This window comes from Ammodytes marinus (genome assembly GCF_949987685.1).
Source record: "Ammodytes marinus genome assembly, chromosome: 1".
Classification (NCBI taxonomy): domain Eukaryota; kingdom Metazoa; phylum Chordata; class Actinopteri; order Uranoscopiformes; family Ammodytidae; genus Ammodytes; species Ammodytes marinus.
In genome coordinates this window covers 10697552-10725546 of record NC_137230.1, presented here as the reverse complement: position 1 = coordinate 10725546, position 27995 = coordinate 10697552, and the positions used below count along the sequence as shown (strand labels likewise).

At 44.8% G+C, this 27995-nt stretch overlaps 1 protein-coding gene across 1 annotated transcript; it reads left to right on the top strand.

The window, feature by feature from the left end:
- Positions 1 to 56: 56 nt before the first annotated feature.
- On the top strand, positions 57 to 27077 carry wtip (WT1 interacting protein). Its single transcript, XM_080033052.1, has 8 exons — positions 57 to 1876; positions 8307 to 8408; positions 18107 to 18174; positions 21246 to 21308; positions 22279 to 22409; positions 22664 to 22715; positions 23140 to 23208; positions 26173 to 27077. The coding sequence occupies exons 1-8, from the start codon at positions 328 to 330 to the stop codon at positions 26326 to 26328; spliced, it is 2190 nt and encodes a 729-aa protein (XP_079889178.1). The 5' UTR covers positions 57 to 327; the 3' UTR covers positions 26329 to 27077.
- Positions 27078 to 27995: the final 918 nt, after the last annotated feature.

Genomic DNA, 27995 nt, shown 5'->3' with positions numbered 1-27995 from the left:
CCTCCGCGCAGCGCGCCATTGACTGTAAAGACCTTTCAACTTAACAAAAACTGAAGTTGACAAACGTATCCCTGTCGGCTGAAACTGTGAGAAAGAGTTAGTTTTTTCGGCGAACGGGGCAAAGCAGGGGAAGACGATGCGGCACACGCTGGAGGTTTTCTGAGAACGTCGTTGGGTTTTTTGTGTGTATGGAAGTGAGCGACGGCTGTACCGCGGCGTTTTGTTTTGATTTCCATGTGAAATGCAATTAGTGCTCCGCGGTGCTCGCTAGTTTGGCTCGCGGAGCGGAGCCCACTCTGAACTTGTTTCTCGCCTCGGGAGCACAACATGGAGCATTACCAGGAGGATTTGGGACTGCGGGCCAGTAAACTGATGGAGGACCTTTCCCTGTACGATGCCTACAATGACGGGATGTACAATGCAAGGAGAGACTTGGTGATTAACCCCGATTTAGACTTTTCTGCTCCGGCGATAGCAGAGCATAAAAGTAAGCCAATGAATGGCACCTCTGTGCTTCACCAGCAGCATCACACAGTGGAGAATTTCACCTCGGGGACTAAAGTGTACAACGCGGCTCCGGTGCGACCCGTCAACTGTAACCGGACCGTGCCCGTGGATTTCTGTGCCCCGCAGAGGGACGCGGGGAACAGCAGCGAGGAGCCCGCGGGCTGCTGCACCAAATCCGAGGTGGCTCTGCCGTGCTACACGGGCGCCTCCGAGAGGAACCGGAGATACTCTCTGGAGGTGCTGCAGGGCCACAGGTACAGCACGGGCTCCACCTTCGACGGTGTGCCCCTCAACAAACAACAGGCGGCTCTGCCCGGCAACAGGTGCAACAGCATGTGCATTAGCGGCAGCCACTACAACGCCACCAGTCCCCGCTCCAGTCTGGCATCGTCCCTGTCCTCCCAAGACCACTGCAGCAAGCACGCCAGCCCCAGGTCGAGCATCAGCAGCCCGCGCACGAGCTTGGTGGTGCCGCCGGGCCAGGACAGGTACACAACGAGCCCCAGGTCTAGTTTAGTTCACTGCGAGGGCAGCAGCGTCCTCAGCCCCAGATCCAGCTATGCAAGCACCGCCAGCGACACGAGCAAGCACTCCAGCCCGCGGGCCAGTCTCAACAGCTGCGACTGCTGCAGCAAGCCCAGCAGCAACCGCACCAGCGGCATCAGCATGGGCTACGACCAGAGGCACGCCAGCCCCAGGTCGAGCACGGCCAGCCAGTACTCCTTCACCACCAGCCCGAGGTCCAGTTACTCTGACTCCAGGTACAGTGGGCCCTCCCTGGGGAACCACCATGATCTGGAGGGGGCCATCCTCCATGCATCAGCAGCGCCTATGGCCAGTCCAAGATCCAGCATCTGCAGCCAGGAGGGGAGCGCGAGACCGGGGACCACCGCTTCAAACTGCGTGGTGAGTCCCCGCTCCAGCATCTCCAGTCACAGTTCTAGAAGTTCTCGCAGCTCCAGGGGGTCTATGAGCACCTATCCGGACATGCAGCTGCCCTCGCCGAGGTCCTCCATGCTGGGCACTAGTCTACACGAGGACACGCTATTGCAGGACTTTGGAGACTCCAACGGGATCCAAAATCGCATCCACCACCTCCAGGGGCTTTCTGCGGGCCCAGAGACCCAACAAGGGCAGCAGCATCCGGCCCAGAGCGGGGAGATGATGCTAGCACCGTCGTTTAGTTATGGGGTGTCCACCAAACCCACTGCAGCCTCCTCCTCCACCTCCTCCAGCCAGAGGTTCAAGCTCCCCTACCAGGTGACCCCCAGCAGAGAGAGCGGGCCCAGCCAGGCCGAGAGGCGGCTGGAGGCTCTCACCCTGGAGCTGGAGAAGGAGTTAGAGATGCACATGAAAAAGGAATACTTTGGTAGGTATAACATTCCATTGCAGGGCTTTGTTTTCACGTGAACCTCGGATCGTTCTCGAAACCGTCCAAATAGACAAGATTGTAAAAACCAAACACACACTAATCTGTAGATCATAAGCCTCCCATTTAACACTGTGTTTGGTCTCGGCTTATGGTTCCATTCTGTGGCCCCTAGGAGCACCTAGGAATCAAGAGAACCAAATGTAGATCGAACATTATGCCTATGTGTTGTACATAAGGACCACGAAAGGTCTTGATTTTGAATCTGAAATTCAATCTGAAAGCTCAAGTCAAAATAACACTGTGTGTGTGTGTGTGTGTGTGTGTGTGTGTGTGTGTGTGTGTGTGTGTGTGTGTGTGTGTGTGTGTGTGTGTGTGTGTGTGTGTGTGTGTGTGTGTGTGTGTGTGTGTGTGTGTGTGTGTGTGTGTGTGTGTATAAGTATGTGATGCTCTGTGCTTGACCTCCTTCCCCAGCGCTGTCTTTGCGTGCATCATCCCTCACAGGTATCTCCTAAGTCCCTGCAGCGCCTACTCTCAATAGTAAAGCATGCACTGAAGAGTGTGGTTGGAATTCAAAGAAATTGTTACAAGAAATGTTTGCTTGCAGTTCTTCTGTGTAGGAATAGGTTTTATTTATAGGTTTGTCATCTCCTCAAGGCCTGCCGGTGTGCAACCTGCTAATGCTACGTTGTTGTTATCACTAACGGGTCCCTCCGTGGTGGGAGATAAGAGCAGCGGCTGTTTCGGGGCAATGCTAATTTTTAGTCTTCTTGGCAGAGCTAACATTTGCACAGCGCTGAATGGAGCCTTCTGTTCTGCCAGAGCAGATAGCGTTTTGTTCATTTGGATCAGCAGCAGTGCGGTCTGGACGTCATGTTGAAAATGCAGTTATCATCCGTATGAAGAATAGAGGAGTACACGTTGTACTCAGACGTTTGGTTTATGGCGGGTTTAAAGAATTGGAACGTTTAGTGGTGCATTTTTTTTGTGATTGGGGGCGACACAGCGAGTGAGAGCAAATGTGTCCCAGCACAGCAGTGACACGGCTGCTGAGGAAGTTGCTGTCTGCTACCTTTTGTATTAGCAGCCAGACAAACGGCCGCAGTCACAGGAGAACAGTGGCGTGTTTTATGGCCTGGTGCACTTGCTCCGAGTGAGGCTGAGACAGCTGTTTGATTTGTTCCACAGAAGCAGGTGAGAGCAGAAAGAGAGAGAGAGAGAGAGAGGGAGAGAGAGAGAGAGAGGAGGATTGGAAATAGATGGAGAGAGGAAGGAAAAAGTGGCAGAGGGAAGAATGCAGTCGGGACGCTCCTCACACCAACCGAGCCCAATAGAGAGACAGCTCTGTTTCCGTAGCGACCGTGGAGAAATTGATCGCCTGCTTTGTGTGTGTGTGTGTGTGTGTACTTGTACAACTATTTTTGTGAGAACTAATTTGAGTTTTAGACCTCAAGAGTGGGAAGATTTTTGGAAAGTGAGGACATTTTTGCTGGTTCTCACTTTTGGGTTGGGTTTTTACGGGGCTGTTTGACTGTCAAGACTTGGTTTTAAGGTTCAGGTATATGAATAATTTTTATGTCAGGGATAGTGTAAGGGTTGGGGTAAGGCATTTACTATTGATCGTTATATGGTTAGGCTGAGGAGCTAGGGAATGCATTGTCAATGAATGTCCTCACAAGTATAGCCGTACGAGTGTGTGTGTGTGTGTGTGTGTGTGTGTGTGTGTGTGTGTGTGTGTGTGTGTGTGTGTGTGTGTGTGTGTGTGTGTGTGTGTGTGTGTGTGTGTGTGTGTGTGTGTGTGTGTGTGTGTGTGTGTGTGTGTGTGTGTGTGTGTGTGTGTGTCTGTGTGTGTGTGTGTGTGTGTGTGTGTGTGTGTGTGTGTGTGTGTGTGTGTGTGTGTGTGTGTGTGTGTGTGTGTGTGTGCGCGTGTGTGCGCGTGTGTGCCATGTTGGGGGGCTCTGTGTGGTGGCCTCTGTTTGTTGTGGTGGTGAAGAAGGAGCTGTGAATCAACAGCTGGCCCCGATACAGGCCCGCAATTGAAGCAGCAGCGGAGGGAGGCCCATCCCACGCCCCTCCACCCCCCCCAGCCCGCCCGACTCCCCCCGCCAAGCCCTTCATTAACCAGCCAGTGGGGAGTCGGGCAACACCAGACACTTGGCACACGATCTTGGCTGGCGGGCCAGACATAAGTTGGTGGGGGTCAAGTCTGATCACCTGCCCAGAATTATAATGGCAGTAGTGAATGATGCACATGCTCGACACACACACACACACACACACATGCCAGCACACAGTTCTCCTTTTGAGTCTGCGTGTATCGTACGCAAACAAATTGCTGCTGACACGAGATGAGACGCATAATTAAAAGTCTCACTTTTAAGTTTTTCAAGCCTTCAGTGTCCTCTGATGTGTCAAATGATCTCAGATGTCTACCAAGTGAAGACCTCTCTCCTGAAATTTGAAGTTGTAGATGCAGGCTTTGATCCTGTTAACTTTTAAGCTACCTGCTCGCCCCTCTTATTCCACTCTTCGCTTATTGCAGATTTAAAAGCAAAAAGGCTGCATTCTTTACCAGGATGATATCCGTGAAATGACATTTAAAGGTGGAGTCAGTGATTCTTCAGCTTCTTTTTGACAAACATCACTTTCTTGTCAAAATCAGTGAATATCTCCTCACTATCAGATACCTGTCCGTCCGTACTGTGTGTGCGCGCTGAAAAATGAATCTGATGTTAACAGCCTAGGCTCTGTAAACTGGTATGTAAACAAAGGGCCCACCGTAGCTAGCAACATCCCTGTTTATAGAGCATAGGCTTTGTATTTAACACTGGATTTCTTTTCAGTGCAGATACAGTACAGACAGGTAGCAGACTGTGAGGAGATATTCACTGATAAGTGATTTTAACAACAATCATTCTCCAGAATCACTGACTCCGCCTTCAACAAATCAATTCAAACGCCACCAGCACCAAGACAAAAAACACATACAGCACCGGGGGTGTTCATCAACTGTCTTAACGCCAGATTATGTCAGACTCTTCGAATATGTGGCCACAGGAATGTGGTATGTGTGCACTGAGCTCTGTGTGATTTATCAATTATCATACTGGACGATGGATGATTTCACCCGGGAAAATATATACGAGCCTAGTCCTTTTGCAGTGACTGAATCACTCCTATAATAAGACGTGGAGAGGTTTTTAAACGTATTCTCAAAGCATTTGGTCCCACGAAGTAGAAATCTGCAGTTCCGAGTCCGACCCACTAAACATTACACCATTCCCTTAGTGTGACATCTCTCCTGCTGCAGCAACCTTCTCACACCTTCAGAGTTGGGTTTGATATTGTGCTGTCAGAAGTCAAAGTCCCAGCGGGTGCTTGTTAAAGTTTGATGGAGCGGGCCCTGTAGCAAACCTCCTTAAAACTCGCAGCACGTTGTGTGTTGTCTTCTTCAGCAATGGTGGAATGTGAAGTCAATTGCGTTTGTAAACCACTTGACAGCCGACTCTCATAATTACATCACATGCATAATGCCTTTGGTGTCACTATTACATCAGATAATTAGCTTGATCTTCAACATTACACTTCTTCTTTCTAAGATAATGAACGGTTTTATAGCGTCGTCTGTTTGTATTTGGTGGGACTCAATCCGCATGAGTGCTGAATGCACAACATCCTGTCCTTGCCACACGGCCCATGTTATGAAATGGGCACATGAGGGATTCGGCATCCTGTTTTTAACTGAACAACAAGAGTACCTCAGAGATTTGCCTGCTGCCCCCCCCCCCCCGCCCCCCCCTCCCCCTGTGAAATGATAACCACATCCTCACTCAAGGCACATTTGTGTGGAAATCATAACAAATCGCAATGCCAATTTTTGTGACTTTTTTAAAAATGTTCTTTTATCGTTTTCAGTGGTTTTCTCATAAAAAATTATCTTTCCATGGTGATAAATGAAAACTGGACAATCTTTTTTTAAGAAACTGCAGTACAGTAAAGTAATGGAGGTAAATGTTTTTTTAATATGTCCTCATTTTATTAGTTCAGCCGTCGGGTGAAGGGGGTCGAAGCCAAACAAACTGCCATGCCAGTATAATTGCTCTGCTATAGATTAATGCTGCGAGGAAGAGAGGACAGAAGAAACTTCTTTTATCAGGAAGCGAGGTGATTGCGGCGCGTGACGACAGACACGTGAGCTGTCTCACTGTCAACTGTGTAATACAGAGAATCGGTGACTTTGCTTATTGGCATTGAGATGTGTGTAGTGAGTCAGCTGTTAGTGCGACAGTAGTAGTGTCAGTGACTAACTTTTGACACCATGCACTGTAATCGAGCCAATGACACGCAGCAATAGTAATGTAAGAGTTTGAGCTTGAATTCTGTATTAGAAAAGAGGACAGGACGCCTCTAGAGTAGCAGAGAGTGAGTCTAGAGCTCCCATGTGATACAGAATATTCTAATATTTAAAAAAGCTCAAGTGTTTGTGCTGCTGAAGTCAAGAGGAAAACCTACAATGAAAAGGCCTTAGAGAAAAGGAAGGCGTAATTAACACTTGGTAAATGCTATCTAGCCCAAAGTGAAGCGAAGGGTAATTTATTGGGGAGCAAGAGGGCGCCTTTTTAATTTACCGCCATGGTCTCATTAAGTCTATTCAAAGGGATTTGTATTTACAACTTGGGCGCTACATTCCCCCCCGAGCCGCAGTACTGATGAATATGAAACACTTTACCTACGCTGAACCAGACACCACCCAGAGTCACTTCAAGAATTAAATATTTTTTAAACATGGAATGCTACAGTAAATGTTGTCATTCTTCACCACTACGGTCTGATGGCTGCCAGCTTTAATGACAGATTGGGTGAATGTGTCATATACACTTGTGTGTTTGTCAGGATACCCATTACACTTGTTTTGTACTTTTCTCTGCTGATTTATTTGGTTATGATTATGAGTGTCTTTAAGTTAACACATTGAGCACATACCTGGTTTTTTTTTGTTGACCATCATAGCCTTTGACCGGACTGGAGACCGTGTTGAAACAATTAAGATAATTTAGAATGTTTTCTTCTCTCATTCTTATTGCCAGTGTTCTGTTGTCTTTGTTGACAGTGCGCATGAAGTCACGGGACCGGGTTAGGTTACACCAGGAAAAGCCAATATTTGACTTTGATTCAGATGAATGCATTGTGCAAACATCTCTTTAAGGGAAGACCTAAAACCTTTGGGTGCTTTTTCTTCCCTTGTCCCTTATCTGTGTCTTCCAATGTCACGGGCTGCACTGGAGACTGTTACGAATGGGAAATGAATGCTTCTGATAGCCAGGGAATTCCACTATGAGGTCACACAAAAAAGCGTCCGTGGTCTAGGATAGTTTTATTTCTTCCAAATATACTGGTCAATTTATCGTTGGGAGGAGGGGCTGGTGGTGGTGGTGGTGTTGTTTAGCCCCCTGACAGGATCTTGTGTCCTGTAGGCCTCTGTGACCCTGGACTCACCCCACCCAGGCTTTGACCCTGCACTCTCTGAGGAATGTGACCCCGGCGGAGGTCGTCTTGTGCGTGAGAGTTTTGGAGATGATCGTTAGTCTGTTGCTTCTGGTGAATGCAAATACTTTAAAGCCACTGTTTGTTTGTTTGTGTTTTTCTTCCCTATCTCATTTCTTCACTAAAGGACCTTATACTCTTTGAAGCGGGTGCGTTCAGGCTCATGTGGTAGGAACCGTGTACCTGTGGATAGCTGGCCATTTGCTCCCAGGGTTGGTCCACACGTCACTGATCCTCAATACAGTGTTTTTGGACTGAAAGTCAGCCTAACAGTAAAAGTGCAAGATTGTAATCAGTCGGTTCTATTTTTGGACGGATTATCAAAGTATATTATTAATTGAAAAGTTAAACATCCCTTCCTTGGCAGCTTAGGTTTCTAAAAATATAGAAACCGAAGAGTGGGGGCAACATCGCCATCCTCATCTGTGAAGCATCTGAAGCAGATTCTAGTAGTTATCTAAGTAAATTGCTGGTTTAGATGCTGTGGAAATGGTTGATACCATAGTCTTCAAAACATGGATTTCCAGTAATGACCAGGTGGTTGCTCTGAGCAGTAAACCTTTTCCAGGAATGACCATATGTTTCTGGTAACTAGGGGGAAAAAAAATCTTGCTGTTGTTCCTGGCCTGCCCTTCCTGACAGTCCCCTCCCATCCACTGCATTTCCTGTCGGCATATTTCTAAATCCTGTAGTATTTAGCCTTCAAACATAATGATGTAAAACCTGGGAATGACAGATGTTTGGATTAGACTTAGTCAACTGGAATAATTTGAAGAAATATTACTTGTCAAATAATGATCGCAAACTGAAATTATGAATGCTATTTGTACATTTTCTACCGATGTGAATACCTAACATCAGCTGACGGACCTTGTGCTTCCAACAGGTATCTGTGTCAAATGTGGGAAGGGAGTGTACGGAGCCAGCCAAGCCTGCCAGGCCATGGGGAACCTGTATCACACAAACTGCTTCACCTGCTGCAGCTGTGGTAAGTCAAACTGTCATTGAAGTTGATTCATAGAAACTGCTTCATCATCATCGTATCTGCAAATGTGGACGCTAACCCACACGTGTGTATTTGGTATGTGGTGGGCATTTCCATTCCCTGTAATGAGCGATCCGGTGTCTTCCCGAAAAAAGGTCGATTTCCAAATAATGCTAAACACTCAGCATTGATTGTTGCCAGTGCCTAAATATGGATGCTGGTGGCAGCAGTGTAGTGCCTTGATACCTTTTTTTTCTGCTTGGTTTTGACTTAAAGCATACAAACAGACATTTCCATTGTGATTTGAAATGCATATGATTTGTTGCTAATAGCTGCTTTATACATGTGGATACCAGGCTGGTAGACCAGAGATACTGTAGGCTGTAGTTTCAGAAAAAATGCATAAGCTGAGCACTGGCTCCTGGCATCCATTTGTAGTTTGTCATCATTATTACTTTTACATTGCTGTTCAAAGTCTGATGCTGTGGGTTTTCCCTCAAGCAACATCTGAATGAAAGAGCAACCTACTACAACTTGCATCATAACACTCCCATCAGCCCTCAATGCCTAGCCACCAACCCTGTATTTCGTAGTTTGAGGAAGTATGATGTTGCGGACCAGTGAGTAACGCTGTTGGCTTGAGCCTTTATTTGTTTGGCAAATTTTCATCAATAAATTGTGCTGAATTAGCTATTAGCAGTTGCTGTTTGCAGTGTACCCATGGATGATAAGACAACTATCAATGGAATACTGGGACACTGAAGAAAAAGGGATGGTTCTAAGGCAAGTTAAGAGGAGCGTTTTAGCCACAAATTGTGGCTATCGGGTGCTATGGTTTTTAAAGGACCTTTATTGCCTCCAACAGCTGTGTTCAATGGGGCCAAATCATTGTGCCAAGGTACAATATTTAACTTATTAGAACCTTGGCGTGAACCTGTCTGGTTCACCTCACACAGTACGTTTGTCTCACGTCACTCCTTCCATGCAACCCCCTGCTGTACCAGCATTTGGTGAAAACCTCTGGTCTACATTCAAGCTGTGGCAGTGGTGATGGTGGTTGCTCTGAGCAGTAAACCTTTTCCCTGAAGTGTGTACAAAAATGTAAGAGTTATTTCTGCAAGGCGATTCGAGCTTTGTTAAGTTTTTCTAATTGTGGCCATTTTTCTGTCACTGTTTTTCCGGGTTCTGGGCCAATTAAATAATGCCCCCCCCCCCCCCTCATTATAAAATATCACAGCTGTGATAGGACTTGCTTTGGTCCCGCCAGGTAAAACAGCCTTAAATGAGCAAAGCAACACACTTATTTGATTCAGTGAAAAAAATTAATGTTGTTTGCCACTTTCTGCTTTAGTGCTCTTCGGCTGATTTAAAGTTCTATGAGTCTGATGCTTTTAATGGGTTTCCTACTTCAGTAACACCCAAGGACATCCAGGCAGCATCAGTCAGTCTCAGAAATCTATAGAAAACCGCTGTGGGGAAATCCTTCAGCTTGTGTCCAGCCTCCCCTGTCTCCTCTGTCTGCGCATTTCTGTGTTCTCGCTCTCGGCTTCAGTCACCGCTGTCTCTGCTGAAAAATCTTCCATAGGACCAGCAGCACTCTGTCAGAGAGGCAGTGCTCCAGTCGGGAATCAAAACATGCTGCTGCTTCAAAATTAAAATCCTCAGGCTTCAGGTCTGTTCACTATAATAGCAGAGAAGATTTCTCTCTGCAAACGAATAGTGCCACAAAGAAATAAAATGCTGAAATGATTTGGTCTTTCCGTCTATAATTAAATCTGTTCATGAGCCGTGTGTGTGTGTGCGTGCGTGCGTGCGTGCGTGCGTGTGTGTGTGTGTGTGTGTGTGCGCGTGTGTGTGTGTGTGTGTGTGTGTGTGTGTGTGTGTTTTGGACGCCCCTGTCACCTGACTCCAGCCTTCCTCTCCTGTTTCCCGGGGAAACAAGAGGAAGATGTCGGGAGAGAGCTTTTTAGCCAGTTTTCCCTCTCCATTCATATGTACTATACATTGATACTGATCCTGTCCACCCCAACCCCCCCTCCGGCTTTTTGGAAGAACTGCCTATAATTTACATGTAACCAAAGCCACATACTTTCCGATTTATTGTGTGTCTGAAGAAAAGAGGGGGCCATATGCCGAGTGTCCAGTTGCTGAGGTTGTGGGGTTCTGCATTGGTAAAGTATAGCCTCTGACCTGGTTTAGTTGTAGTTAAGTGCTGTTTTAAAAGCCCTGATTATGTTTAAGGGTTAATGCCTCAAAAAGTCATTAAGTAGCTAGGCTCAGAAAACTGCTTTCAAACTAAGCTAGGACACAGAGCTTCCAAACAAACTTATTTGTAACAAAAACAGACAAACATTTTTATTATTATTTTTTATTTCAGATCATAATATTTTTTAGTACCATTATCTAATACTTGGATAACATGCGGGGAGAAGGTAATTACATCATGAAATAGCTCTGGGGGGGACTTTATTGCTGTTGGACAAAAACCACAGAGACGTATTGTTGCGTTTATTGGAGAAACCATGTCCAGCATTAGTCAAGCGGTCATTAGCGTGGTGTGCTCAGCAGCGCAGGTCGTTGTTGATAGCTTCACAGGCTCGTCTCGTCCTCTCCAGATGGTTTATTGGTAACGTAAACTCTGTGATGTATCATTTGACCCCATGTGAATGGGAATGTTTTCTTTTTTCAAGCAGTGTTTGTGAAGGCCTCTGAGAAGTTTGGTTTCAAAGTGCCTGCGTCTGTCATAACATAAACTCAGTGATTTATCAGGAGCTACGTTCCTATGTTCCTGTTTGTTTTTTGGTTACTTTCTTCTTCTTCGTCTCTTTTCCCCCCCTTTTTTCCTGCCGTCCGGTTCTACTGGAGTCCGGAGCTCCAGAGTGATGCAGAGTTTGCTGAGACATTGCTTGCTGGTAGCCTTGGGCTTTGTTTAACCATGCATAATTGAGCCCTCCTCTTGGCTTACTCCCATGGTTGCACCCTTTTTTCATGAAATGGCCAAGAATGCAAACTACCCCCCCTCCACTTCAGCCTGGCCTTCCCTGGAGGACCTCGATCAGACAGTCACAAAGTGTACCAGACCTGCTTATCAGAAGGGGCAGGGCCTGGCATGGGCGCACATTAAACAGCACACGCACACAGAGAAGTGCACACGCACACCATGCCTACATGTGCACACAGATGGACACGTTTTCAGGGCTTTAGGGTCAGATCAGTTCAGATATAGTATTAAGAAAATAAATTTTTCTCATTTGTACACCTGCCACATTTACTTAAAAGTACATCAGCTGGGTTACATTACCATGCATAATGTTAGGGAGCAGTGCTTCCTACTCTCACAGCTACTATATAATATGTGCCCCACCCCCTGCAGCTTAAGGGTTAGCAGAAGAATTTTTACTTTCCCCAGGATATTTTCCCACTTTAACCTCACGTTAACTGGGTTTTATATCTGTTTTGTTGAAAATAAGCACGCTTTCTCCGGATACAAAAATCTGAAATAAACATGCTGCTTCAGGGCTTGAAGAGAAGACTTGTCAACCACAAGACTGATGACTCATCCTCTGTGTTAGTCATTTAAATGGCCTCTGAAAGCACCGGCAGGAGAAGAGAGCTCAGGGGCTTGAATTTCTTAAATCACTCACCGCCACCAGTTGCACCTGCCAGGCAGTGCAAAAAGGCAGCAAGCGGGAAAAGATAGGGAACGTTCAGTTCTTTTGTGCTTTGTTGTTCCGGGAGTCATACAGTATATTTACATACATAGATATAGCATCCTGAGGGGAAATAATTGGTTTGTGATAAGATATGCCGACGCTGTTATACAATCCACATTAAGTTCATATTTGGCATTTAAGGCCACGAGACACGCCAACAACGTTGTTATTCAAGCACCGCTGTAGTTGTTGGTGTGAAAAGTTGACTGCAAGTAGATCGGTCAGCTGCCTGTGCATGCTTTTTATTATGCCTGATATTGGTTTGTTGATTTGGAAATATGAATTCTGTCATTTCAGCCGCACCACCAAATGTCAGTTCACTTTGTTTCATTTTGAACAAAGTCTGGACACATTTTATGGTGTCAGGAGGACTGCCAATGAAAGCTTTTTTTAATATTTGAAACACAAAAAAAATACATCAGCAGATTTTTCACTTCTAATTTTCTGCTTTCAAATCCTAAAAGCACTCAGGCTAATAACGTAGTAAAAATACCAGCGCATCACACGGCAGGGCAGGATATCATTATATCATTTATTTCACTGGGAGCTACAGAGAGAACGTTTTTACCTCTATCTCACACTCTGCACAGTTTAAGACGGGTTAGGGGGCCTCTGCAGTGGTTAACACATTTTATCCAGCCCTTCCCCTACAGCTATACTACAAACCCAAAGGCTACATTTGCTTTGTAGTTGCAATTTTAAAGTCCTCTCTTCTTTGTAGATGTTCTTCTGTACAGAACATTGTTTGGAACTTACCAGGAAGCCGGAGCACTTTCCTGACTCCCTGGTGGTGGTAAATTAGGAGTAAATCTGCGTAGAAATCTTGTAATCAGAGCATGATATAATAGTACTTTACTGGAACGTGTGTGTGTGTGTGCGTGTGTGTTTTGGTTTCAGTGTTACCATGGCTAGCTCAAGGGATATCACAGCAATTGCTGGTTAAAAGTGATATGTAACAAATTCTAGTGGAGAACTGCATCATTCATCATGGTGGATAATTAGGTTAGGGAAAGTTATCTTTATTAGTCAATTTACACAAGGCACATTGAAATTTGTCTTTCCGCATATCCCCTCTCAGAGCGCAGGGTCAGCCATAGCACAGCGCCCCCGGAGCAGTTTGGAGTTAAGTGCCTTGCTCATGGACACAATGGTAGAGATGGTGGGCACCGTAGATAACAGCCACCACTAGTATTGCAAGTAACACCTTCCTGTCCGGTGCCGGGGATTGAACCAGCGACCTCAAGGTTACTGATCGGACCCTCTTCCTCAAGGCCATCCTACCACCCCTACCTAATATGCTTTCTGATGCCGGTGTGCTGTACATTTCACACTTGCGTTTTCCCCTGTTTTAGACTGTAGGTCTTTATCAAAATATACCCAAACGTCTGTTGAGACTGCACGGCTTGCACAGATTCACAGTGGCATGGTGTTAAAAAAATAATCAGCAGGTAGCTTCTCTACGAGCAAACCACCACATTTCATCTGTACTTGTAGCTTTGCTGGAGCGCTCTGATTTCTCTGCCAGAGACACTGAGCGATATGTCCCACCAGCAAGGAAGCACTTCCTCTCATTCCAAAGGTTTACTGTCAGTGAAAACAACGCGAAAATGCTACGGGATTTAAAAAAAAAAAACATAGTTGATAGAATTCAAATAGGAAAAATTACAACACTCAACAATGTATTTTGCCTGCATTGGAGTTGACCTGGTCTAATAAGACGGACCACACCTGATGCTGACATATCATGAGCTCTATTAGTTGCAGGTCCAGGTCCAGTTCAGAATTCTGACTAATCAAACTGATTGCACAACCAGAATCAGAGATGTGATTGCTGGTACATGTTCAGCTACAGACAGGCAGTCCCTACTATACTGTAAGGCACTTGTTTGGCCAATCAGGCAATGCCAAAGGTGTTCCACATGAGGAAGTGTTGTGTCCTGCTTTGTTCAGATAAAGTTCAGCGAGCCTGCCTGCCTGCTTCATTGCTCTGCGTTTATCTTGATAAGTTTAAGATTACAGTTCTTATCTAAGTTCCTAATTCACATATCAAAAGGCATATGACCTGTAGGAAGTCAGCTAATTTATGAATGGACTGTTAAGTAAGTAGATTCAACTGCACTTTAAATTCAAAGTAGGTTATTAAACTTCAAATATTAAAATGTTTTTGTTTTGCCCTGCGTTGAGACCTCTTTCATATACAGTATGTAGAAGCTCAGGTAGACCTTCATCTGCATATAAAGAAACCCTGCCGTCCTTCCTTTCATTAACAGACTTTAGCCATGACCTTGATCCTCACCATAACCATTTATATAAAACTAAAACATGGCCGATTGACAGAACCTGTGTGCTGTTTGTGGCTGTTTGGGATTAAGGCTTTGGCCATGAAACCCTTTGATCAGGGCAGGCAAGTCCCAAATTGTTGGTGAGTCAAGTGCAGGAGATCATCATTACCAACAGATGAAACAAGGGTGTGATCTAGGCCTAAAGGGGGGATGAAATAAAACATAATAAGACCAAAAAACAAGGATAAACGTCCCTCTTTGATAACAATACAGAACTAACCCTGGGGTGTTGTATTAAAGGGTTACGGCAGGAGCTGAAAAGCCAGCTATAATTTGATTCCAGTGGCCATGGAAAATGCCAGACATGATCCAAAGCTCCAAAGGCATTAAAGGTCACCTATGCTCATTAGGTTCAAAGTTGTAATTTGTTTTCTAGTAGAACATGTTTCCATGGTGTAGCATACAACAAAATGTTGATATTTCTCACAGGGTCATTGCTGAATCTTCTCTTTTCAGCCTCTGACTGAAACGCTCCGTTTTAGCTAAGCCCCACCTCCGCAAAAAGCCCAGTCTGCTCTGATTGGTCCTGAATCTAACTGCCGGTTTGAATATAACTGCCTGTTAGATAAAGGGGAAATTATGGGGTGTGTGTGCTTAAAACAAGTGGAGATCGTGCTAAATCAGGTTAGTACTGGGTTGCTAATGACATCATAAGGGGAGAGAAATCTGTCTGGGAGTCTCTAGTCACACCGGGGAAATATAATAATGTTTTAAAACCATGAAAAAGTGCATTTTGCTGACCTGGTCAGTTTTCTTTTTTCTTGAAATTAAACTCTACCGTGAAATATGTTTTCTCAACCCAACTGCTACGAGTTCAAATGTAGCCGACTAGTCTTAATACCTTTTGCCTAACTGACACATCAGCCTCTTTTCACCAGACCAGCGCTCATTTCCATGGCAACACCATGTTTCAAAATGGGTGCATGCATTTAGCAGAATGGGTTTTAATTCACTTCATGACCAACAATGACAATTATCGGCATCGAGTAGTGCAGAGGTCACAGTTTTAAACAACAGTAACTCTTTGCCTACAGAGCGGAGGAGTCATTGGCAATCACTTTATGGTTAAGTTGCGTTTTATAGTGTGGATCACATTGCTTGATAATGTTTTTCTGAAGCTCTTGTAAATTTAATTGGCTGTTCAATGACAAATGGTCTGTTTTTTTCCAGAGGGTCATGAGGACGCAATCTCATTCCCATTTGTTTTTATATTGTGTGCTGACATTGTGCGCAGTCATGTTTGTTATACATCCGATTGCATTAAGTATCAAAGAGGTTCCTAAATTCAACTTTCTAAAACCTGTAGATCCAAAGTAAAACGTGTAAACGGAGCTGCTGGTTCTATCACTTGTAACCCCTGTGAGGAGGTTCGGCCTCTCCGTCTGGTGACAAAAGGCCAGAGAAGAGAGAGGGAGAGGGAGAGAGAGAGGCAGGCACGGAGCCCTCCCCCTCCCTTTCTTGGTTGGTGAGGGAAGCGGGCAGAGAGAGTGGGGTGTTGGAGAGGTGTGTGGGGGGGGGGTGAGGGGGGGGTTGAATGGGACCAGCTAGTGACCTCAGTCAGAAAGAATGTCCCCGTTTGCTCAGTCGGGCCCGCTCTCTTTCCCCTAGCAGCAGCTCCACACAGTCACCATCGCTGGGGCCTTTTGTGTTCAACCTTCCAGACCCCAAAAGACTCCAGAGCAGAGGCCACAGACGAGCACACAGCAACACCTTGCATTGCAAGCCCCTTCTGCTGCTGCTGCTGCTGCTGCTGCTGCTGCTGTTCACTAGAATCTCACTGTTCCTTATGGCTGCACGCTTAGCCCTCTCCCAAAGTCTGGCTTTTTTTGAACACAGTGTCTCTTAAATAGTTGCTTCATATTGTGTTCTTCCTCTATTTCCTGCTTTTGTATTCATGTTGCTCCACGCTACCAAAATGCTAATTGCTCAGTCTTAAAAGTCTCTCACCTATTGTGTGCACAGCATTCCTCGGCAGCTCCAGCCATTTACGTGGGTGTTAATGTATTGCCATGATGATCTCCGGGCATTGTGTGACACAGTGTTTGCGTGTGAAATACAGCGATCGCATACATTTCAGTGTTAAATAGAGGGAGATGCAGAGAGAGAGCGAGAGAGAGGGGGGTAGCGGATTTCCCATGCCGGGGACACCCATAAAATCAACGGTGGCTTTCGGTGACGACAATTAAATCCGACTAATCCAGACAGATTTATGAGCTCCGTGAGCTTCTTCTGCTGCCAGGCTTTGGGGTGAAGTCATCCCGCTGCCAGAGAGAGAGACACGGCTGCCGTTAAGTGAATTTGAATGGGCGAGCTGTAAGGGGTTTTGCATGGCAGGGGGCTGCAGAAGCCAGGCCCGCAGCAGAATGTCTTTTAAAGATTGGATTCAGACTTGGATTTTGATGAATGTACACTCACCCCAGAGGAATTCAGCCTTCACACTCTGAGCTAGAGAACTCAGTATGCTGAACCTGGGCCCGGTGGTGTGGGCATGTTTCTCTGGATATGTTTGCAAGGTGTAGGACTGCAACTGTTGATAGTTTTTTTTTTACGCTATTATTATTGACACTTTAAAGTGTCAACAAAAGGGAAAAGTACTCCCAAAGGGATGTCAAAAAGTTGCTTCATCAGTCTTAATAGCAGCCAAGAGAATCTCTGTGATAATGATGTGGAACTTAAGTTAAATTAACAGTATTAGCAGCAACAGCAGGGGAAGGGAAGAGGAGAGATATTGGGGGGTAAGGGGGGGGGGGTTGGAAGGCAACCTGCTGTATTGATTGTGTATGGGTTGTGAGTAGGATCAATGGTCTTAGTAATTAAACGGTGGCACAGGAAGGATGCCCCGTACGTTCGGCCAGCCATCTGCTCTGTGCTGACCTGCTGCCTGTCGCTGTTGTAAAGTAGAAAAAAATCAAGGAAGAGGTGTATGATGCATTCTGACTGGGAGTGTCAGAGCTTTAAAATAGTTGGACAACATTTCTCTTTGAAAACAAATCTGTTTCTTATAGTCTGCGCAATAGCCATGAAGATGAATGAACAGAAATTAAACGGCAGATCTATAGTAAAAGTCATTTTAATAGACAACACACATTTTCTTATTGTATTAAATTCTTAATTGGATTTTCAAACTTCTAATTACCACAGTGGTGTTACAGTGGTACTCCACTAACTGACAGTAGGACTAAAAGCTGGAATAGAAAAGAATGGTCAAAAGAGGCTGTTATAGGCTTCATCCAAAAATGTCCAAACCTACAATACCCAAAATGCATCTTGATGAGTGGATAACTGCCAGCTAATCAGTCACAATAGCTCCTGGAGCTTTTGTCTATTTCTCTCTCATCTGATCTGTTTACACACCCGTGGCACTTTGTTCAAAAATTTACAATAAAAACTAGCTGTTGAAGTTAAAAAATAAAAATCTCCAAGATAACAAGCTAGCCGTCCGTTAACAAACATGTCAGCTTGTTAGCTTAACATGGTCGATAACAGGACTACAAATACTACGAAAAACAACCCTGAACCAAAAGTACATAAAAGGGCTGTCCATTGTCCACATACTTTTGTCCATATTCTATCTGCAGTAGCACATTGGTTGAATCCCTTCCATACTTTGAATATGTAGATTGAATTTGTCGTCTTGTCTCCTCAGGGCGCAGGCTGCGAGGGAAGGCCTTCTACAACGTCAACGGGAAGGTGTACTGTGAGGAGGACTTTCTGGTGAGTCACCTCCATATTCATAATTATTGTTGTTTTTGTCACTCTGGAATGAGCCAATCCGCTGGTAGCACCGTATCATGGCCCTAACGACGGTGGGCTAACGGGCGTAGCTGGCAGAGAGCGACCGGGATAAGGATCTCATGCTTACATTCTGCAACCCTCCAGAGGAAACAGATTTTGCAGCTGCAATTAGGAGTTTAGCAGCACCCCTCCAAATTCACAACAATCCCCCCCCCCCCCACCCCACCAGATTTCCCCAAGGAGTTCAATTACCCCACGAGCTGCTCCGCGGCACTTGCAATTAAGACTGGGAGGAGGACAGCTGTAGCTCTAAGGCTGCACTTCCATCTGCTTCAGCTTAACAGGGCAGACGCCGGCCCGCCGCTCTCACCATGCTTTCATGTCCCCGCTGAAATATTCTAATGATGAGTTTTTAATGTAGATGAACACACGGAGATGCTAACTGTGCCAGTGAAATAATGACATGTTCTATGTACTATAGCTGTATGCGAAGCTGTAATTAAAGCTACGGCGCGTTACCTTTTTTCATAAAAATTCATGTCGGTAACATACAAGCCATTGCTAAACAATGACACAGTTGATTAAGTGTATCAGCTCCGCAAAAATCACTCTGTCTTTCTCAGTATGGGAGCATTTACAAACTTGTGTCACCCCCTGACGCTGGTGCAGGAGCTCAGCAAAATCCCTAAAGAGCCCAAGAACTGTTTAATTAGTTGAGTCCATTGCTAAGAAAAAACCTGGACGTACTGAAGAATGTATAAAATCCCAAAAAAACATTGCTGTTGTTATGTTCTCAGAATTTCTAATTGGGAACCAGAAGTTACGCAATATAGCTTTAAGTCAAAGGAGATGTCGATAAAATGTGATGAAATCATTTGCCAACAAGGAGGAAGAAACTCACAAAAGGTTCCTATTACATCAAATGTTGCAAACAGTTTTACGATCTAAATGTCACATCTGCTGTCAATACTTCCTGTTTATGGGCAGCTTCCCCATAGAGTTGAAGCTGTTGGATCTGTGAGGAAACACCGTCATTCCTGTTTTGCACTTTGCAATTACTGTCTCTCAGCAACACCAACTGATTCTGGAGGTCAGATGACAGGATGAGACTCAATAAGGGTTCACTCACACTAGGCAAATGTACCGCGCCCAAACACGATTGACGGCTAATCTCTAGTTCATTTGACCAGTTTGACTGCTCCATGCTGCGCTCAAGCACAGTACGGATGCTAATGTACGTGCATAGACGGCAGTCCTGACGTTAATTTATGAGAATTTTCCTCACGACCCAATACATCCAATGCCTGAGGGTTCGCGTTAGTCTTATGTGGTTGTGGAATGTTTGATTCAAATTTGGCCGGATGAAAATATTCAAATATAATCCAATTCAAATACTCTCCAAAAAAGCCATTTGTATTAAGAGGCGATGACTGATAAGCATGAAGCAACCCGGGGACGAGGGAGGGGGGTGAACTATTGAACAGTGAACAGTTTAAGCATGGCACGGATCAACCTGGCTAAGTGTGAGTGGGCCCTAATCTTCTTCCGTCTCCCTCATGCAGCTTAGATCTGACTAGTCAGGCCCGTCACCCCTGGGGTGTCTGTGAGGTGGGGGGAAGGTGGTGGTGGTGGTGGTGGTGGTGGCAGATGGTAGATCTGGAGTGAAGATGTCAGCTCAGGGGCCAAAGCCTGCCCATCACTACCTCCTCCCACCTTCACCTACTGGCCGTGTCTCCACTGCCAGCCCCCCTAACCCACAGGTCATGACCCAGAGGGGATGTGTAAACTGCAGATGGTCAACTCCATTATCTGCTGGCCTCAGGGTGTACAGGAAGGGAGTTATGGGTGTTCTATCCTGGGTCCAGTGGAGATGCTCACTGGCCAACAAGCACATGCTGTAAGGGCCAATAATGTAACAACGACCCATAATGTAATTGTTTTATTTGCTTTATTTTTTTTAAATAAAACCCATAATGTAATCACTGGTCCATTGTGTGACAAAATGCTGACTGCACAACCTGGAACCCTGTAAAGCGCTTTGAGTGCCTTGAAAAGCGCTATATAAATCCAATCCATTATTATTATTATTATTATTATTATTAACGTTAAGGCATTTTGCCCATATTGTAATATTGTATAACATTTTGGTTCATGTATTACACTATGAATCAGGCAATTTATTTTTATAATTATAGAAAGAGTCCATCACTATTGGATTAAAGGGCGAATTGCTTCAATGCACAGTGCAGAATCAACAAAAGCATTCTTTCAATAGTTGTTACTGTAATTCAAGGCTCAAAGTGTCCATACACAAATGCGTGTGTGTGTATATGTGCGCAGGTGTTAACTGAAAGCTTTTAACCAAACAATTTGTGAAATACCTTTTCGTCCAGAGGAATTAATAACATAATTGTGTTTGTGTGTGAACCCTTTGAGCCTTGAATTACAGTACAAACTGTACAAAGTGCTTTTATTCCTTTCTATGCTTTACATTCAATCAATTACCCCTTAAATCCATTGACTCATTCTACGATCTAATACAGTTACAACACTATTAGGACACAAATAGTTTGCTTGCTCCAAAATGTAATAAGTGAACCAAAATGTGTAAGTTACTACATTATGGGCAAAAAGTTATTGTGTTATGCTCTCAGCATTGTGTCACACAATCGACCAGTTGTTACATTATGGGTGAATCATGGTCCTCTTCCACATGCCAGTTCCCAAATATGAAAGGAGTTAACTTTATGAATATGACTAAGGTCCTTTTCAGAAGCCTCCTTCAGAACAAATAAAGGTTTAAAAATACGTTTTTGGGGGTTTGGCCACACGGGTCAGCCACTGCAGCCTGATGAACACATGCAGAGATTGTGAAAGGAGACGAAGCCTTGTCATGTTAATTTAAAGAGTGCAGCAGCTCCCTCTATAGATGAGCCTAGGAGTGAAAGCAGTTGATGGTGTCAGGTGTGAAGCAGCAGTAACACATTCCACTGATTGCATTGGTCAGCAGCAGATCAATAAATCATTGCTTCTTGTCCTCTTCCCTGCAGTACTCTGGGTTCCAGCAGACGGCTGACAAGTGCTTTGTGTGCGGTCACCTCATCATGGAGATGGTAAGAGCTTTAATGGGACAGGACAAGGGAAAGCAAAGGGTGGCGCTCGTGTATTATTTTTAAAAAAAGTTCCCGTCTTCTTGAGGCATTGTTCTATTTAGTATAGATATAATCATTTCAAAATGTAAAGACATTACATTCTGTTTTATTTTTGTTTAGTTTTTTACATTCTCGGATCTAATTAACTACAGCACCTCACGTACTGACAACATTGTTATCTGAAACGCATACTATCACGTCATCCTCATTGCTTTTATGATTTGAATCTAAACTCCCCAATGGCAGTGTGATGCTGCATGAACTCCATGGCCTCACTCCCAAGTCTAAAGGCTGTTACATACTCCGCGAGAAGAAAGAAGAAAGTTCTCGGTGACAGAGCTGCGAGAAGTTCTTTCTGGTCTGACATTACATACTTCACGAGAACTCAACTGCCGAACTACTCACCGCGGCGCATTGTTACCATGGAAATTTGACTCAGTAGCGCCAGCTGATTTCACTTCGCTTTCCTCATTGACTTCAAACTGACCAATCACACAGTAGTTCTCGGACAAGCTGCGAGAAGAAAGTTCGGCCCGGGTGATGTGTCGAGAACAAGCTGCGAGAACAGCTAAACAAGAGCTGAGAGAAGAAAATGACGTCATTTTCTTCTCGCAGCTCTGTCACCGAGAACTTTGTTCTTTCTTCTCGCGGAGTATGTTACAGCCTTTACTCTCTGTGTGTGTGTGTGTGTGTGTGTGTGTGTGTGTGTGTGTGTGTGTGTGTGTGTGTGTGTGTGTGTGTGTGTGTGTGTGTGTGTGTGTGTGTGTGTGTGTGTGTGTGTGTGTGTGTGTGTGTGTGTGTGTGTGTGTGTGTGTGTGTGTGTGTGTGTGTGTGTGTGTGTGTGTGTGTGTGTGTGTGTGTGTGTGTGTGTGTGTGTGTGTGTGTCTGTGTGTGTCTGTGTCTGTGTGTGTATGTGTCTGTGTGTGTGTAGATCCTCCAGGCACTAGGCAAGTCCTACCATCCGGGCTGTTTCCGCTGCGTGGTGTGTAAAGAGGGTCTGGATGGAGTGCCTTTCACCGTGGACGTAGAGAACAACATCTACTGTGTCAAAGACTACCACACGTAAGGAGAACATCTCTCTCTCTCTCTGCTCTGCACACTGATAAAGAAAAAATGGGATCACTGCCTGGCAGAATGTGGCCTGGAAACAAGCCGCTCGGCAAGAACAAGACCATTTTGGACCATACAGTACATAGCACAGTTTGTCTACTCCTGCTGCAGTTACCATGTTGAACTAGTAATGCCCCTTGTATTCATTTTTTGGGGATTGAAAAAAAAAATGCTGTTAATAATTGTATATGTCTCTTTCATGACAGCGTGTTTGCTCCTAAGTGTGCCTCCTGCAACCAGCCCATCCTTCCAGCCCAGGTAAGGAGACCATGTGCATGCATACAAGTCATTAAATATCATATCAACAGGAAAATATGCTTTAAAAGTAATCCGCTCACCCAAACTGCTTGAACTGACAAACGAAACCACCAACACTGCACAGCCATCATCAAAACATTCTGCACATTCTGGTGCTTGGTCAACAACTCTTATATAATCCTTAAACATTAAATAGCAGATTAAATTACTTTAAGGGAAGTTTCTTCTGTTTGCCATGTAAGTGTGTATATATGGAGCAGCTCTAGTGCACCTTTCTGTACAGAGAGCGTGGAGCATGTTGCACGGTGACGTTGCAGCTGCAGGGTCTTGAACCTGTGACCTGCTGCTTATTGGACCATGACTTTAGTGAGACACACTACTACACTGATGTAATGTAAAGGTCTCACTGTGGTTGTCCCATCAGGGCTCAGAGGAAACCATCCGGGTTGTTTCTATGGACAAGGACTACCACGTGGACTGTTACCACTGTGAGGTGAGGTTGCGCTCTGCCCTTACACAGGCACGCACACACACACACACACACACACACACACACACACACACCCACACCCACACACACACACACACAATGTTGTGCCTAATATACTAAATGTTTGCACTGTAAAAATGGGTGCAAACTTTATATCACCCGCAAAAATACATGCAAGCTAATTAACGGTGAGTACTGAGGATTGCATGCAAAATAACCATGTTATCCAATTTAATGTATGCAATATCAGGCGTGCAAAATATTGTTAGGAGTAGACGCAAATTGGTTAATTTAGCACACGCATTGAGCTTTACAAAGCCTGAAAATAATTGCCATCGACGTGATTGCGTCTGTATTGAAGACGTTTGAAAGGTTGGTGCTAAGGGCAAAGTGTTGAGCACAGTGACTGCAGTGTTTGTGTTGAGGAGGAGACACAGGCATGAAAGAAGACAGAGAGAGCAAGTTGTTTTTCTCGTGTTAACATGTTTGGATTGACAGAAGCAAAACTAATCCAGAGATTTCGCCCCTTCCAGCAATGCTGTTTTGGAACTTTTGGATGAGTTAAAGGCTTATTATTTAGAGACACTCACAGGAAGGATTCACACAATACCTGACATGCCAAAAATTCTTGGAACTCTGCATTTCCTCGCGTCTGGGTCACTGCAGTGCACTGAAGTTATTTTTCTGCTGGCGTCTCTCCATGTTTTTTGTTAGGTGTGCTGTGCAAAGTCTTACATGTTATGTCACACATGATTTGCAGTTACATGAGATTTCCATGCTCTCAGGATGCACTGAATGAAACCAAACAGGGCTTTTATGCGGTTGCTAGTTTCCCAAAAGTGATAGGAGCGATTCACTGTACTCATTTGCAGAGGCTTTTTTATATCTTGCCATTCATCAGTTTCTATTGTTTTAATCACTGTATTCACTTTCTCACAGATACTCTCTTATATAGCGATTCTTTGAGTAATATTACGATTTCTTTGCAATATGTCCACCAACCAAATGTGCAATCCGTTAGAATGCACACACAATGTAGCACTCTTCATTTGGGATTTTAGTAAATCAGACCCTTTGTGCGAGTAATAGAAGTCCACCATGCATGTACATGTGATGTAACCAGAGCAAATTCTGCATCGCTATGTTTGATTCAACTTTTTTAGAAAGACACACTCAAAGTACTCAATCACAATGCATACTGCTGTGTCACACACACACACACACACACACACTGGCAGAATGAAACCTGACTAAGAGCTGCAAATAGTGGGATGAGACTAGACTTTGTTTTCCTGCTGCGAGTGTGAATCATCAATACAGCCTCTTGCGGAATAAATGAGACACACACACACACACATACGGTATATAACATAGGACACACAGACGGATAACAAACCAAGGTTCATCTCAACATTGTGACTCATTGACTAGGCACATTCCAGCGCCGAGCATTGAACTCAGCTGGGGACTAACCAGACATGTGAAATCCCAGTTATCCTGCCGCTCCACATCCGTCAGATGCTTTGCACGTCAAATGTGTCAGACTCGTTTAGTGGAACAAATGGAGCATCTCATACCACACTGCAGGGATTCTATTTTGACTTTTTTTTGTTGGTTTGTTCTAAATAGTTAATATCGAGTTATTGCAGTGTCCACTGTCCTCCTATAGGCAATATAAGGAGTGATTTATCTGATGGCTGACATTCCTCTTCATAGAAAACAGACCAGATCATTATGTAAGCAGTGGGTAATCATTCAGCCGAGTTATGTCCGGGGAGGGGGTTTGTGTGTGGACAGAGGAAGGGTAAAGTCCAGAGCTGCTGAATCATCCTGAAGATGATACATTCATGACGTATTTTCTTTGGGATGGGGGTCCGTTTTTTTTAGATTCTGTGACACATCAGGTGCCTCCATTTTTTTTTCAGCAACAATAGTGAGCAGCATATCCAGTGAGAAACACACTCCGAGCATTAGTGCAACATTCATTTATAATACATGAGTTCTCCGCTGCTTATCCAGGTCTGAATCATGATAGCAACCGAGTGGTGCGGGGGCCAGCCGGATTATGTTATCTATCTCCTCCAGGCATGTTCAGTGTCTGCTCCCCCCTCACTGTATTCATTCCTAAACGCGTGTCATTTGAAACACTTATGTCCTGGTCCACAAATACAGATGTCACAAAAAAATTCACGCCTCGAGGCAGCAAACCAGCTCCTCTCTACTGCCTAGAAATGCTTCTGGACCTCTGACCTCTCGTGAGACTGAACCAGCACACCCCTCTGTAAAGCAAACACATGTCAGCCACTTCACTGTATGTGACTGCAGTTAATGTGCTATAGTGCAGCAGATGTAAAGCGTAAATAAAATATGCTTATTCATTTGTTGGCACAGAGTGGGACAAAAAGATTCATACTACTCTACTAATTTCTGTACACAAATGTTATGCTTAGCTTAGCCTAGCATAAGCCTTTCATACGTAATGCGAGACACAGCAGGTGAATGAGGTCAATTTGTTTTAACGTATCGATATCATCATGAAACTTTGCCAGTTGATTGCTACATTAGAAAATGAAGTTGAGATTTTTGGTTCATATTATTTTAAAATGACTTGAGATAACGACTGTTAAATATGGTTTCTAAAGTATCATTGAACAGACTGGTTTCTTAAAATAAAACACCTAAATTTACATTTTGGACCTATTATGTATACTAGTATGAAAGAAGACAAGTTCTGGAAACAAAATAATCAAAAATCTCAGACATTAACCAGTGGTTGAAAAAACAATGTTTGCCTGCTGAGTTTCACTTTAATGGCCGCAATTATAAGCACGCTTCCTAAAAAGTCTCACAAAAGCTTTAAATACATTTGCATTAATAAAGCCCACACACACACACATCAAAGGGGTTTGATTATTTAGTTTATTTGTGGTGTGTTAATGTTTCCTTCCTTCATGTCTTTTCTACCAGGACTGTGGTCTCCAGCTGAATGACGAAGAGGGCCACCGCTGTTACCCACTGGAAGGCCACCTGCTCTGCCACGGCTGCCACATCCACCGGCTCCAGACGCAGGGCCCGGCCCCACACATGCCCCCCAGCTACCCCCTCCATGTCACGGAGCTGTGAGGGAGGAGGTAGTCGAGGGTGGACAGCCTCCCTGGAGATCCCAGAGACACCATTAGCAGAGGGAGAAAAGAAAAAAAAAAAAGGCCTGGACCCTCTCCAGCAGTTTCGGGGAAGCCTCTGTCTGTGTGGGCCAATCTGAGCTACTGGCCCCGGTCCTCCACTGGACAAGAGCACACACAGCGCAGCTCCCAAACCCCGGCCCTGCTGTCACATGACATGGCTGGGAAAAAAAGGGCCCCCCCCTCTTCTCCTCCATCTGTGGTCCTTTGCTCTCTTTCCCCTCCCTTCCCTTGGGGTGCCTAACCCTGAAAGCCAACACGCCGGCTTCACCCAGAGGCCCCCAGTGACGTCACACCTACTGACCCCATCAAAGACTGGTTTTTTTTATTTTGGGATTGGAAGAGATTGCAAACTGGCCTGTCCCCGTCAACTCTCTTCCATTCCATGTTTTGCATTCCTGCTTCTCTGACTGAAGTGTATTCACCCCATGCTGGTCGATTAAGAGATGGCTGCTGATTTCGATGAGTAAGGCCAAGCAAAAGGGAACCAACGAGCCAACTCCACTACATTCCCGTGTTGCTGGCTGGATGGGACTGACCCCAGGGTGCCTACAGAGCCAGGGCTCTCACCGTGCAGCTTCTTAACACTGAAATGGAGTCCTGCTAAAAGGCTATGCAAAAGGACCCCCCTCCCCCACCCAGCTTCATGACTGTGACAGGGGCTGTGAGAGAGAAAACTGTGAACATAATCGCTCCTAGCCCCGCTGCACCGACCCCGAAATAACAGATGCACCGTAGCACCACAAGCCCAGAGGAAAACGACTGACATTCCACTTAGAAAAGTCTTAGACGAGACCTTGAGAGATTCACAAGCAGTGTCTTAATTAATGATTATATTATGGCAGGAAAAAGAAAAATGTTAGATGCACATAGATTGTCTTTTTATATATGAATATATATTTTGCAGATGTTTTCCACATAAGATCGTAGGCGTAGATCCTCTTTTTTTTTTCCTTCTCTGCGTTGGCGATAGATTCAGAGATGAAACACGCCATCTGTCACACTTCTGAAGATTTAGGGTCTGTTGTATCATTTCCCCTCCAGGACAGACGGCCTAACTGATCCACAGGCCTTTGTAGGAGCAGACCTGGCTCAACTATGCCTTCAATTATCTCATTCCACTTTGAGTAGCAAATGTTTGGTGCTTAAATGGCAACAAATGTGTTGCTTTTTAGACTGCACAAGTCCTCTCTGCTGACTGCGGACTGCTGTAACACACAGTAACAGGCAGGCATTTCTGCATACCTTCAATGTATCCGTATTTGGTTAAATCCTCTGCAGTCTGTTATTGTAAATTTAACAGATAAATCCTCAATTGGAAATCGCATAGCTTTTGATCACTATATATATATATTTGTGTTAGTATTTTTTAGGGCTGTCAAGCGATTAAAAAAAATTATCTAATTAATTACAGGCTCTGTGATTAATTAATCTAAATTAATCACATACTTTTATGACACTTTTATACCTGTTCATAAACAGCTTTAGCCTATAGCCTGCTACAGTTTGTTTCTCTCTCTCTCTCTCTCTCTCTCTCTCTCTCTCTCTCTCTCTCTCTGTGTCAACGTGTCAATATGTTTCTCTAGGCAAACATATTGACACGTTTAC